The sequence below is a fragment of the Anas platyrhynchos genome, chromosome 6, assembly GCF_047663525.1.
Source record: "Anas platyrhynchos isolate ZD024472 breed Pekin duck chromosome 6, IASCAAS_PekinDuck_T2T, whole genome shotgun sequence".
In the NCBI taxonomy this organism is placed as follows: Eukaryota; Metazoa; Chordata; class Aves; order Anseriformes; family Anatidae; genus Anas; species Anas platyrhynchos.
The window spans coordinates 22,532,555-22,547,514 of NC_092592.1; the positions used below are offsets into that span (position 1 = coordinate 22,532,555).

The 14,960-nt window shown below is 40.6% G+C and overlaps 1 protein-coding gene across 4 annotated transcripts in view; it reads left to right on the forward strand.

The window, feature by feature from the left end:
- The window catches only part of WDFY4 (WDFY family member 4), a 175,037-nt gene extending 160,621 nt beyond the window's left edge, over positions 1–14,416 (forward strand). For all 4 annotated transcript variants that reach the window (XM_072039558.1, XM_072039559.1, XM_021274280.4 and 1 more), the window contains 7 exons: positions 298–455; positions 2,219–2,377; positions 6,164–6,343; positions 9,592–9,774; positions 10,417–10,504; positions 12,810–12,921; positions 14,011–14,416. In XM_072039558.1, coding sequence (XP_071895659.1) covers positions 298–455; positions 2,219–2,377; positions 6,164–6,343; positions 9,592–9,774; positions 10,417–10,504; positions 12,810–12,921; positions 14,011–14,077 — 947 coding nt within the window. In that variant the 3' untranslated portion in view covers positions 14,078–14,416. The remainder of the gene's footprint in view (positions 1–297; positions 456–2,218; positions 2,378–6,163; positions 6,344–9,591; positions 9,775–10,416; positions 10,505–12,809; positions 12,922–14,010) is intronic.
- Positions 14,417–14,960: the final 544 nt, after the last annotated feature.

The window sequence follows — 14,960 nt, forward strand, 5'->3', positions numbered from 1 at the left end:
ATCCTATAGTTCATGGCAGAAGGCAGTCTGCCAGCAAGAAGGTTAATGACACTGCTGTCCCCTTCTTTGGAGCCAGTCTCCACCTCTGCATGGATTTATGTGGTCTGTTGGAAAGGGGAGTATCCACCATTGTCTTGGAATCTCAGTGGCAGAGTGGATTTCTGTCTGTGGACCTGGTCCCAGCACACTGAGCCCAGTTGTGGGGCATGCCAGCCCCACCACAAAGCCATGTAAGGCAGTAAGTTAATGTTAGTGTTTTAAAGACAACAGAATTAAATATGTTCTCTGTCTTGTCAGACTATCCCAAGGGAGCTATTGGACACATTGTTCATACTGAGAAGGGCATTCTGGCTGTTGAAAAAAATAAAGTGTTGATTCCTCCTCTTTGGAACAAAACATTCTGCTGGGGATTTGAAGACTTCACCTGCTGCTTTGGCAACTATGGGTCTGAAAAGGTAAATAGAAAAAGCCTAAGCATTTCAGAAATGGATGTTATGTTGTGGTCTGTCTTGTTTGGGTACCCAGTTGAGAGGCTGTAGGGGAGCTGATTTTGGAGAGTGCTCTGCATGACTTTTTGCAGTCAAGTTTTCTGAGGATTCTCAAGTTGGATATTCCAGTGGAGTACAAAATTATTTCACAGCTGAAAAATGTGACTTTTTCCCTCTAAATGATCTTGAGTTTTCCTTCAAGTGACTTTGTTGTCTGTCACAACGAAGGAGAAACCTCATTTCATAGGTTGCAAGGACGGTACAAGGTCTTCTGGCCCCCAATTAGAAATCTCATTGTGCAGAACTTTCTGCTGGAATTGAGATAGGACCATCTGTCAATTCCCCTCTGGCTCCCAAGCTCAGCCCAGTGCATTCATTCAACATCATAATGTCCCCTAATCTAGAAAGTTAATACTCTTACTTCTTCGCTGTTAAAAATCAAGGGTGTGTGTCACCACACTGCTGGCTAGGGCACTGGACAGATACAGTTCTCTACCACAAACACACTGATATTGCACGTGTTTGGGACAACGTTATGATGTGTAAAGACATCCAAGTTAGTTTGGGTATCAAAATAGCAGAATTAGTCATTCATCAAAATACTAGCTTGGGTATCAGATCATACCATATCGTTGTATTTTTACAGATATATCCACAAACACTAGAGATGAGGAAAAACATGAGATTTATTTTTACTTTCTGATTTCTGTAAAATCAATGATTTTTTTCCCACTGATTTTCAATATAGCAAATTAAAATTGGTGCTCAGTAACTTATAGTGCTGCCGTAGGTGTAAACTTCTTGCTTAATGTCTTCTGGTTGACTCAGAAGAAAGGAAGTTACAGAATCATGGTGGTTCTTGGTTTTTTTCCTCCAAAGATCAAGGTAAAATTAAATGTTCTAGTACTGCTCAAAAGTCAGGGTGTCACTGAGCCTCTTGCAGTGATTATACAGTTACTATAAGAAGTAGTTGAGGGATCAGCTTGAATCTCTATTGGGACAACAGTGCCTCTGTTGAAAATATATTGAAGATATGCTAGAAATATATTGTTGCCTTCATTGAAGTAGTAAAGGTTTGTTTTGTCCATGGTACGATTTTTGTAACTGTGGCATCCAGGTTCAGCAGAATCATTAGCACTGTGCTGTCATCCCCATTGACTGTGAGAGAGCTAACACAAAACATGAGTGGAAGAATGTTTGTGCTGTAATTGCAGCAGTGTAGAGTTGGTTTAGGGCAGCTTGGTACTGCTAGCAGAGCAGTTGGCCAGAATGGAATTTAGTGCTTTGGCTATTCAATCCAAGTATGACAAAGATGTAGCTGAGCCTGGCACTAACTCTGTTAGCGGTGGCAGTCATAACCTATGCTTTGTTATTAATCTACATTGAATGTTTGCATGCTGCTGCTATATGGTGGCAGAACAAATTTGCCTGAAGCTATGTAGGAAGTCTGTAGCACAAGAGGGGCTGGAACTCTGTTGTCCTAAGACACTGACCTTTATCCACCCTTCCTGTTTGTTCCCCAGAGTCTTGCACAGCTGCATGCAGCCACAGTGTGTGCATATACATAATGTATACAGCTGTGCTGTCAAAATAGAGACTTGGGATAAGATGAGCTTTTCTTTCCTGGGTTAAAAGAGGCTCAGTTCTGAAAATTAAATCTGCCATTTGGTATTAGTAAATGCATGGTATCACCAGATGAGTTTTTGGCTGAAAGTTGTTTTCTCATACAGAACATGACTACGTTTGAGTGCATGGCAGACTGGGATAAATGCCTCTGCGCTGTGTGTCCGTCAGCAACTACCATAATCACATCTGGAACAAGCTCGGTTGTGTGTGTCTGGGAACTTTCTTTGGTCAAGGACAAAGTAAAACATCTGAACTTGAGACAGGTGAGTACTGTGACTCTTGGTACAGAAATTTAATAAAAAGCAAAGAGCGAGTTTCTTTCTGTCAGAAAATTGGAAGAGAAAACATGCTACCGTGAATCAAAAAGGCAGAAAAAGGTGATAAAGTAAAATAAATAAATAAATAATAATAATAGGTATAATGCTAAAACTTGTTGTCAGGTCAGGAACTGATTATATGCCTTATACCCATACCTTATGTATTATGCTTGGTGGGTTTTGTTTGTTTGTTTGTTTTGCCTTGGTAGCATTATCTAAATTTACAGTGATAGAAGAAACAGTGACAATAAGGCATGTCCTCCAGCCAACCCTTGGATTATTTTCAAAAGCCAATATTACCTGGAGATGGTTCTAGTTCTTTTTTGGCTGCTAGAGCAGTGGGCAGGATCTCCAAAACACCCTGTCAACTTAGCTGATGGGGATGAAGGCTCGGCTAGGCAAAGCCCTTGATACTTCTCCCTCAAACAGAATTCAGAACTTCAAAGGTTTGTCTATCACTCCACGAGGTAGGGAAAGATCCCTTCAGTTATATAGTTTGTGACCTTGCTGTCCACGGTCCTTTAGTGTTTGTTGATTTGGAGCTCATCTGTAGTCACCCAGCAGCTGTATAAATGCTACTTCATTTGCAAAAGTGAACAGTGAGTTCCCAGCTTTACAAGAAAATCTGGAGTACTATCATATCTGAAAGGCAGTGTGTGACCTCTCTTCCTTAAGAATTAAAGGGACACAAAACTCTCTGCTACTCTTAGGCAAACTAATAATGGGTTCATTGATCAGCAAGGAGGTCTCCAAATTCTTGTTCTAGAGTTTTGTTCTGTTTATCTGCTCTGGAGATACTCAGGAGCTATCTCATTGCTTTCCAGACCTGGAGCGAAAAATATTTTATTTGTCATTAAATAATGTGAAAACATCTATGTCTGCTGGGAGGCCAGAGAAGTTCCTAGACCTTCACTTATCTGATGTTTTTGGATGTTGAAATTAGGAAGAAAACTGTTTATAGCAGCTTCTCTTCTGAGTTCTATGTTTCTTTCTTGAGAAGTCAAAACTAGGAGGCAAAATCTTGAGTGACGACCTTTTAGTCTCTCTGCTTAGTATTCCAAGCAGAGGTGGACATAGAAATGGAAGAAATAGCAGCAGAGAAAATCTAAGCAGTAATCTTCATAAACATCAAAATGATACTATTCTGGCGATCTGTTCGAGTTTCAGGCATCTGACTGAAGAGGCTCTTCCATCTTCAGTATAATACCCTTCCCTTTAACAATATAAAATCAGCTTTGCTGATGTGTTCAGCTGTGATTAATCTGATATTACCCAAGGCCCTCAAAGTGGCATGAGGTCATACAGTGACAAATGCTGTATTTTTTTCCTTCTCTTTGCTTGCAGAGACCTTTTTTTTTTTTTAATGACTGGTGTAGATATAAATTCGAATTATGGTTCTAAATGTCTTCCAGTGAATTACATGCTGCTTTCATGTAATTCACTGTTTTGTGGTGGCCGTTTTTTTTCCTTTTTTTTTTTTTTTTTCTGAACAACAAAAAAAAATTGTATCATCTTTCCTGAGAGAGTGAACTTTGCTTAAGTAAAGCTGATGTGCTATAAAGTGGATGCTATTCACTTATCAGCTGTCTCATGGGACCGACACATTCTGGTTTGGAATGTAGTAAAGTGCAGAAACTATATTTCAGCATAAAAAGTCACTTTTCCCTCTCTAGCAGGGACTGTTTCCACAGTTTTGTGGAACACTAAAGATTGAGCATAATAGCCTCGGTATTGATCTGTGCAATTTACCAGTTCCCTCAGTATTCATGAACACAGCAACCCATGCGATCCGCCCCCCAGAATTTCTGGGCCAAATGAAACACCAGGCTGGGAGAAGCATCCGGGCAAGCTGTGCTTTGTGTGCTGTGCTGACCTGTCAGGAAGGTACTGAACATAGCTGTGAAGTATCTGTGCCCATGCCAGCCAGTTACATTGGATGGCCAGAACTTGGTTTTGTTTTGTTTTGTTTTTATTTGTGAATTTACTGTGGAGACAGGCCTCACAGTTCTTTTCCCCATTAAGGGAAAACCTTCATGAGGAAAAACAAGAAGACATTAGAGATCTACAAGCACTTGCACTTGACTGTTTTTGCATTAATACATATCAAAATGCTGGTAGATCAAAGCTGAAATTTTAACTGAGCTCTGATCTATCCTTCTCTTCCATGTTCAGCTTGCATTTAAAGTACTTCACCACCAAGTCTTTCTGAGTTAAAAAAGGAGAAAGGGGTTGATGAAAATTTGTGTAGCACCTTAGCTTGTCTTGGCAGTGAGAATGTTGTCACAGTGGGTACATTTCCTTTCCTTTCATTCTTTGGAGGAATGAGAAGGAATTTGGAGCTCTTGAACCTGCTTTGTCACAGCCTAGTTCTGGAGCACAGGCATTAGGTTATGCCCAGCCCTTTGTAAAAAGACTTCCACTGTGAGCTGTAAGCTACTGCTGAGTTGGGAGTGCTTCCGACCTCTGAGGACTGCTGATGGAGATGCCATTTTGTGCCAGTATTTTTAGCTGATGACTCTCTTCAATGGAATACATTGCAAGCTGGAATTCATCCCTTGCAGTTGCAGGTCACCTTCAGTAGGTCATAGCTTCAGCTCAGCTTCTCCTCCAGTGGATTCATGTTTGAATACTGTTATCCTAATAACGGTGGCGAGTGGCAGCACGTGTTAGCTAGCAAGAGTTCAGTCTGATATTCACAGACTGTAAAAGAGTATGAGATGTGTTCACAAAAATCATTCGGGACATGTGGCTGTCCTGCTCTGTGACTGTCTCTGAACTGAGACAAACCCTGAAAATGTGTTAATTAAGTCATGTAGAGAAAGCCAGCAGGGAATATGCATTTACTCTTAAAACCAACATTAAAACTGGTGGATCGGACTTTTCACAGTAAGGCAGTTAATAATTGAGCCCTGAAAGGCTTTTCAGGAAATCTGTGAAGGACTCTATCTCTGTTGCCCTACAGGCTTTAATGTCATTGGTGGTTACGCAGCAGAAATGTATGCTGCTGTCACTTGAGAGTGCTGCATTACACAATTGTCATCAGTATATTCCTGTTCACAACTTCTGTGACATTAAATTGCCTAAAATATAGTATTTTTTAATGAAACTGTTTAAAGATGAATTAAACTGGGTATTCTGTGTATCTCTGGAACCTAGAAAACAGAGGAAGGATGTTGGATAATGATGAATGAGAGAAGAATTCATACATAGCTTTTTTAAGCAAAAATAAAAACAAATGCTGTTTTTATTCTAATTTAAAATTGGAAAAATGTTAGTACTTGTTCAGAAAAACAGAAAGAAAAGTCTGGGAAGGTTACTGAAATATATCTTAAGTTTTATTTCAAAATGATTTAAAAATTTTGAGAAATAATTCTCAAGTCCAAATTTTACTTGCTTAAGACTGCCTTAACTGAATTTATTGATGATTTGCATACAAACCACTGTGGTAGAATCTGAAACATATGCCAAGGGCCAGAGTTGAGTTGTTTTACCTGACTTACCATGCAACCTGGGGCAAGTCATGTAATCTCTTGGATACTCAACTTTCCTCAACCACGAGTTGAGGAAAAGGATGGTTCTAAAAGAATCTTTGTGGTTTCTACTTCATACACTTTTTGGCTCTCCAAAGTGTGACTTGTTTGCTTATTCTTGCTAAGTAAATGGCCGTAGAACTGCAGTTCCCTAGTAAATCTGTCACACACTGTTGTGTTTTGTCACTTTTTTCCCCACCAGGCTCTGTATGGGCACTCTCAGGCAGTGACCTGCCTTGCTGCGTCTGTGACCTACAGCATAATCGTGAGTGGATCTGATGACAGAACCTGCATCATTTGGGACCTGAACCAGCTGACGTACATAACCCAGCTTCCTGCCCATGGGGCAAGTCTCTGTTCTGTTGCCATCAACAATTCAACAGTAAGATCTTCATTTATCATCTTTCTTTTGATGCATCCATGAACATTTCATGATAATTTAATGGGTGCTCTTCACAACATAAAAACATCCTGAGTCTGATACATTGATTTTTTTTCTTTCTATAGAGATTGCTAATAGTGTTCTTAATGATAAGAGGGGAGCACTAAAAGCAACGTTTTAGACTGAGTAGCTAAGCAGAAGCATCTTAGGTGGATAGCAGGATTAAAACTCTTTTAGTTTGCAGAACATGAAGTATTACCTTAGTAGCTCCTGGATCTGGCTAACCCATAATCTTATTGCTTTCATTATGCCATTAATTTCTCCTGACGTTCATGCAGCAGACCCATGTCAGCTGAGGAGTGCTGGACCTCAGTCTCCCACCTCAGCTGACAACTTTCTTACACCCTCGCAGTGATAGTGTTTGTGGGTTTTTGTTTGTTTGTTTTGTTTTGCTTTGCTTTCCCTCCTACTGTCAGCTGAGGGGTGTGCTCCTGATAGCAGTGGCTAGGTTTTCGTTTACCAGCAGTGGAAATAATCCTGTTGTGGTCTGGGCCTGGCTGCAATCACATGCATGCTGATAGGAAAATATTTTCTATTGGAGTTAACTGTAAGCACTCTGAATGTTATTTTTTTTTTCCAATCTTCTACCTCCCAAGAATATTGCTTGTATATTTATATTTTCTGTGCTAATATACCATAGCAAGGTTCCAGGTGCTCAGACAATTTGCGGGTACTGGAGTTTGTACCAAGAGAGGCAAAACTGAATTCACAGCAGTAAGAAAACAACCATACAACTTCACTAAACATACAGTCTGATGACTAGTGATTGAGGGCAGGAATTAAGTAGTCTGTTCAGTGCCACCTCAGCACCCAGCACCAAGGGTCCTGGTTAGCAGTAATATGTGGCCAGTAGCTTCAGCTGGCCACCTCACAGTACTTGGTGGCCCCTTGGGAAGGCAGTTGAAACAGTGCCAAGCATTCAGAAATGAGTGGGCAGGATAACATGGGCTTCATACCTCAAAAGCATAGTCTCCTCTTCGTCTTACATACCAACCTACCATTAATGGTAGCCATTTCAGTTGGGAGCTCTTCTCCTAAACTGTCCAAAAATTAAAATAGTTAAACTGATTGGACAATTGTCTGCAGAAAGGTTTGTTTAAAGGAAAGAAACCTTAAGAAAGTATGTTTGATTTATTTATTTCATAATTTGATAATATTTATTATAATATGAAGGTAGAACCAATGCTTCCATTGTGCTAAATTAAATATTTTTTTTATACAAAGTGACATTTTTTGGTAATGATTTTTTCCTGGAAAATTCAGAATGTTTTAAAGCAAAGATTTGAAGGAAACAAATTTCTGAATCACTTTTCTGTGAAGTAAGAGCCCTTTACACCTGTTTGTGACATGATTGGTTTTATATTTGCTTTAGCATCTGGAAACTCCATTTATAGATCCAAACTTCATGGTGTTTGTATCACTTAGGCACAAAGCAAAACAAAGTTTATAAGCTAAGCAGGATTGTAAAAGCTTGCTTTAACTAATGATTTCAGTTTTAAATCTCTGGTCTAGACCTGAAAAATGCTGTAGATAATTACCAAATGAACAGACATGTAGATGAGGTAGCTGACATTTAATCTCTTTAATTATTGGCAACTGTGTTTCAGTGTTTCAAACAAAATCTGCTTTATCTTCAAAATCCTGCCCTCCAATGTGAAGAGCCCTTTCCCCAAATCAGGGGTGATGTACAGTGTTAGTTGATTTAAACCAGATGAGCACTGCTAATTTAAGGGCACACCGGCCTTTGCCAGAATCAGATGACTTGGCTGATGCTGTTCTGTTTAACTGTCTCTTAGTACACATCAAGTGTGAAAAGTTTGGGTGAAATTTCAGTTAGTATCTCAATCAAAGGGCACTTTTGATAAGATTATTTAAGACTGCAGCATCAGCTTTTGATTCTGTGTGTTTCTTGCCCTGAAGATACCTGTGTATTTGCTCCTTATATGCAGTCCCTGGTAAGACTATCCACCTGCGCTAAAGGAATAGGAGAGATTCAGTTGCAGAGGATGTTTTCTGCATTGGAAGTGCTGCTTGCTCGTCGAATGCTGAGCTGGTCATTGGTCGAATGCAAAACAGTCTAAAAATGCGATGACATTAAGCTCCCTGCGAGGGGCAGAGGAGGATTGTGAAATCACCAAAGGTTTCACAGCTAAGGAGGTAAACTCCATGTCCTTATTTAAGAGAGTGTTTATTTGTAGATCAGTAACATTTAAAAGCACTAGTCCTGGCCCAGAACTTGTGTCAGACACTGACTGCACAGCCCCTGGCCCTGGTGGAGGCTGAGGTTCAGTCTGTGCTCTGCTGGGCTATGCACTGACTAAAAGCTAAGGGCAGAGCATAGCAGTCAGCCTTCTGTCCTCTTTTCTGTTTTTTGTTTGTTTGTTTGTTTGTTTTTCCTGTGTTTCTTTGATTCCTTTGCCATGCTTAAAAAATGGGTAGGTGCGGTGGGCAAGGAGGAGGATTGTTTTGACTGCCTAACCCCAAACTAACAGACAGACTGTTACCTCAAGGTGCAGCCTAACATGTTGTGGCCTGGTCTGTCTGCAAGCTTCCTGTCTGTAGCAGGTGCCCTGGACTGCAGAACAAAACTGAGAAGCTCTTTGGTCTCCCCCTGCTCAGTTACAGGAAATGGATGTCAAGGCTGCATTTCTGGTTCATGTGAATCCAGATGTTTCCTTACCCATTTTTTGACAATGCAGCAGGCTAACTGTATCTGTCCTGTCTCCACATTCTTTTGCACCAGTGGATCAAGGTAGTTTTGGCAGAACACAACTAGAACAGAACTGAAAAACAAGTGTTGAGGCGTGCCTGTTTCCAAGGAGGTGTGAAGAGGTGCTGGGACACTTAGAACAAAATATGCTAAGTAATTAAACGATTTAGAACAAGACAGACTACAGGAGGGGGCAGGTGGACATGAAGGCATGATGTTCTGCTGATCTTTGTAGCCTTGAAGTGTTTTGCAATGGGAAGTGTCATTTAAAATAACATCAATTTCTTTTATTTTATGAATGGTCACTGTTTTTCTAGTGCAATTCAGTAAATACTTTCTGCAGGATACATGAATGCCTCCACAGTTTGAACCAGAAGTTTACTGTTGATTTGGCTCCATCTGCATCCATTATCTCTGCCCTCCTGTGAGGAGGATGAGTGTGTAGGATCTTGAAACATTGCCTCTTGCTTTGTTACAGGGTGATATTGCCTCTTGTGCTGGATCCTACCTATATTTGTGGACAGTCAATGGCCAGCCTCTTGTAAGCATTAACACCACCTGCAGCCCCGAAAGCCGTGTTACTTGTTGCTGTTTTGCTGAAGTGATGGATTGGGACACACGCAGCATCGTCATCACAGGAAGCACAGATGGAGTAGTGAGGGTAGGTGGACAGGGAAGAGAAAAGAAATATCCTAATTTAGTGTAGACCAGAGGCAGAATTTTGCATTCTGAATGGTGGGGCAGAGCTGCTAAAAGCCCGTGTTTGGGAGTTCCTGGGAGAAACAGTTTCTTGGGGGAGAACTTAGTACCTGGCTCTTCTGCAGCACTTGTTAGTGGATGGCAGCACATTGCTTAAAGAATTTGTTATGCATTGCCTTTGTTTTATAAATGGAGACACTGAGGTGGTGAGGAAATCCCTTAGGTTCACTTTTACATAGATCAATACCACAGACCTCTGCAGGATCCATAGCTTCTGAGAGTTGGTTCACAGCTTAGTTCATTAAATCATACCTTCTCAAGAGCAGGAGTTTGCTGCTGGTTCCACCTCCTGTCTGGTGGAAGAGCTCCCTGGGTAATTGGGATCCTGGCTAGCACATCAGACCTGCAACCTTGCTAGCTACATGCATACGTTTCTTCAGTGTGACACCCTGCAGCATAGTGGCAAAGGGAGAGAGAACACTGCCAAGCCCCGTTCTGATGATCAAAATCCAATTTTCAGCCCTTGCTGGGACGCAGACATCCACATCTCATGTTGTTGTGTTGTTATAACCATGTTATTCTCCTTTTTCCCTCACTGACACAGCTGTGGAAGACTGAATACACTGACAGCCCAGGCCAAGCTGATGGACTGAGCTCACAGAAAGGCGCCATGGAAGAGGCAAACAGCACAGGTATGACCCCAGTGTGGACTGTGAACTGAATTGGGACTGTTGCAGACCTGGTTCTGTTGCGAGGAGGAAAAGGATGTGGGAGCACAGTGGTGTGAATGGGAGATAGTTTGGGAACTGGTATGGTGGTACTGTAACCAGCAGTGGTAGTGGGTAGCCACTGTCCTATGTTAGGGAGACAGAACAGTGCTCAGCCACCAGTCTTTTGGGTAAATCCTGTCTGGATGAAGCTGGAAGGTTCTTTATACGTTCTGTCAAGCTTGACAGCTTGATAGGGGCTTTGAGCAACCTGGTCTGAAGGTGTCCTTGTCCACGGCAGGTGTGTTGGAATTAGATGATCTTTAATGTCCCTTCCAATCCAAACCATTTGTGATTCTATAACCACATTTCTGCATATGAAACTAAGGAACTCCAGAAAGCACATTCCTTTCGCGCATCTACTGATGGCCTGCACTAAAGTGTACTTGGATGTCAGAGTGGGCAGTGCCATGTTCTGTCCTGGAATGAAACAGGGAAGTTTGTTCTCTTTGCTGTCTTAAACGAGGTTGGAGGTTCTCCAGACTTGTGGGAGTCTAGCAGCAGGTCTTATTGCATGGTGCTATATTTCCAAGGCTATGCCAAGCTGAAGCTAATGCCCTGGAGTTCTTGCAGAGCAGCCAGGATTAACAAGATGATGGGGCTACAGTGCTGACTGGTATTAAAAACAACTCAAGCTCACTACTGTTCTAACAAATACAGGAGCTGAAACCTGCCAGGGAGCTTTAAAGGCATGTTCTAATAGCACAGCTTGCTTCTGCTCACAGCACGTTTTATAAAAGGAAGGAATTGTGTTGTTAGTATGTATAATTTACACCACTTATTTGCTGTGATCCTCATTAGGCATTCTCTATTGCTTCAATTTTAGGCACACAATTTGCATAAAGATAGAGTTGTAGATGTAACATCTGCATAAAAAGATATTATACGGTAATTGGGCATTACCACTGAGATCTTCAGAAGTGCTCTTCATGGAACTTGGCAACTTGGCATCTACGTTACTTAGATTGCTATGTGAAAATGTTTATATGTACAAAGTCATATTGGAAATGCCAAACCACATGCCCATCCTACCTTTTGTCATGTTTCTGAGAGTAACTAGAGCCAGATGCTTCTAGGGAAGGGAGCAAGAACACCAGAGATGCTAGATGTGAGGCAGTCTGGCTCGGTAGCTGTATATTTGGTTTCATTGTGGTCTCTAACCAGAGATTGCTGCAAGTCAAAACACGAGATTTAACATTCCTTCCAGAATATTTGTAGCACTCAGTAGTCACTTTGCAGATTCTTCTTACATCTAGAAGTATCTAGTTTATTTTAAGAATTTCATAGAATTTGGTCCTTAACTTCCTGTGGCAGATACTTCCATGTCTCTTTTACTCAGGTACAATTGCATAGCAATTGTCTTCGAGCAGACTGAGACCTTGGCTATTTTTAAAAAATCAGATCTTCTTAAACAGTATTCCAAACAAGGACTTAAAAGCTGCCTATGGGAACAGAGCAGAATACTCCAGTTTGTGCCTTTTTAAGAGACATGCATTGACATCATTGACAGTGTACTTGTTCTCATACAAGTGTAAGAAAGCCTGTTCTCAGATGCATACAGCAACAGTGTTCTTTAGTAAAGAGTTGAGGAATGTGATCAGAGCAGTGATATGCTTCCTCAAAGTGTTTAGATGATTTCAGAATTACTTTAAATGGCCAAATATTCCCACATGCCATTCTATATGTTAAAGAAAATAAAATTAATACAAAACACAAGTCATTAAGAAGACCAAAGTAACTATGATCGAATTATTTTGTTAGTTGTGTGTGTGTGTGTATGTATGTGTGTATGTGAAATGTTCTCAGCATTTAATTATTGGTTCTGTTATGAGCAGATTTAGATAAGTTGATAATACCAGGGCTTTATGTAATTTCTTTTTACTAGGCAATTATGGGCTGTATTATATCCTGGCAGCAAGGTATTGTGGGGCATCTTATTAAGCACAGAGCCAGTGAAAACTGATGAACAATTTTGCTGAACTAGGCATGCAATTTAGAAAGCAATAATACACAAATCCAATTTAGCACACAATTGATACAGCCGCACGTCAGCACATGTAACTATCATAGCCACAAATTAAATTGGGATGGGCCTATTTTGCAACAGCACAGGCTGAGATTAAATATATTTGTTCTCAACTTAACAACTTGCTGACCGTAAATAATAACAATCCCTTCCATGCTGCCCCCCAGACACATTCTAAATATTTATTTTTAAACCACACAACAGGTAACAAGAGTGGAAAACATCTTGTTCTCTGTCGGGAACTGAATTCCAGCCTTGCCTTGACTGGAAAACCAAGTAAGAACAGCCCAGCAGTGACAGCACTTGCTATGTCCAGGTACGGTCCTGTCCTTTGCATTGTAGCATATGCCCGGCAGAGGGCATCGTATGAGCCTCAGTGTCTCCACTGATCTGTCCTAAATCCTCAGGTTATTTTAAAGTTTGTATTTCTGCTGGTTTTTGTCTGTTTGTGTGGGGTTTTTTGTGTGCATGTGTGCTGTTTTTTTGTTTGTTTGTTTAATCTCGGTCAAATGCAGTCATTCTGGGAGCTGGCCTGGCTGATGGTATTAAGTGAAGGGTGTTGGGATACTCAGTGGTCTGAAAAGAAACAGCCCTGAAGAAATTGCAGCTTTTGGGTGGAATAGTTGTATAGATCAATAGCTGCTGCACTGTCTTTGCATCATAGAAGAAACAGTGTCCTAGGAGTTTCTGGGGATGCTATGTCCTTAATGAAACATAAACTGGAAGTTTTTGGCTAATGGACAGCTTTGTTGAACTGAACTCAGTTTGCACAGCCAGCAGTATTTTAGTTTACTCAATCTCCCTCCCGCAGTGTCATCTGGCTGTAATATTTGTTGCTATCTTCTATCCCACGATGTTGCAATGTACTGTAAAACAGCTGCTGCCTTTCTCTCTAGAAGTGCTGGCATTTTGATAGTTGCTAAAATGATTCCTATACTGTCTGTGCTGAGATTTAGAGCACTCAGTGTGATACTTATATGCATGGAAAGTGTATAAGTTTTTTGGGAGGGTGGAGGGGGGGGGGGTTGGTTAGTTTCATCAGTGTTGATGACACCATGTGCAGCAGAGATTTCAATGGCTGAAGCCATTAGATTATGTGCTGACAAGCCTGAATTCTGACGCTGGCCACCAAATTTAATTAACATTCACAGATTTTCAGGATCAGAGAAGGGTAAAAGCTCCTGATTTGGCAAGATTATCCGCAACTAACCCCTTGAAATACAGGACAGTTTGGATCTGTTTCTAAGTTCAGTCTTTTGTATAGTCTAGACCATTGTTCTTCAAACTTAATGTTAGAGATTAATCTGCTCCCTTGAATGTTGCATCCTCCTAATTGCTGCATATACAGGAGAAAGTTTTGATCTGTTTGCATCTCGTTCTTAAATATTTTTCTCTCTTTCTCAAGAAATTCCTCCAAGCTCCTAGTTGGCGATGACTGGGGAAGAATCTGCTGTTGGTCTGTGGATGGGTAGGAAGAAATAGTCAGGACTCATGTTTTCAGCCTTTTGGATGGAGAGAAAAGTGCCCATCAGAGCATGAAAGAGTTGAAGTCAGAAGATAATTACTGGGGACTGAATCTCCATGGAATTGTTGGAATGACCACACAGTCAGCTCTGATTGAAATCAAAGACTGGACTCCAAAGGTGTAGGAAAGACACTGACAGACATACACATAGACAATGAGAATTCACAGTATTTGACGTGGTAAAACTTCTGTATTTTAAATGTTATTTTAAATACTGTATTTTGCATAATTCTTTGTATCTCACAAATAATTGCTATCAAATAAAGCAGTCTAGATTTCTCTGAAAGAGCAATGTAGCTTAATAAAATGAATATATACTAATTTTAATACTATGAGGTCAAAACACACTGAGGCTTCAAACTGATGTTAACTGTGTTCATAGCAGAATCTTTGTTCTTACTGACACACAAGTACGTTAGTATCTCTGTTCCTGCTATTCCTCATTCCCTGAAAAATGTATGCATCCCTTCAGAAAACCTGTTTGTTTACAAAGTGAAGGTAAGAACTCCTAGATGCCACGTTGATAGCAGTGCCTTCATCCAGCTCAGCTGTAAGCATGTTACAGCATAGTCTTTAGTTTCCTAATCTGATTTACTGTGTTTTTTTTTTCCCCCACAGTGATCTGACACAGCTGTTCAATGTATTCTTTCTTTCACTTCCCTTTCTACCTTCTTTCCTGTCATGATGCCATCTGGAATATCAGCAACATACATCAGGATTTACCTTCATAATGACTCTGCATAATAGAAGTGGGTATTTGTAGTATAAGAAGGTTGAGGCCATAATCTAATATATTTAAATGCCATTTATGTCTCTAGCTGAAATGAAGA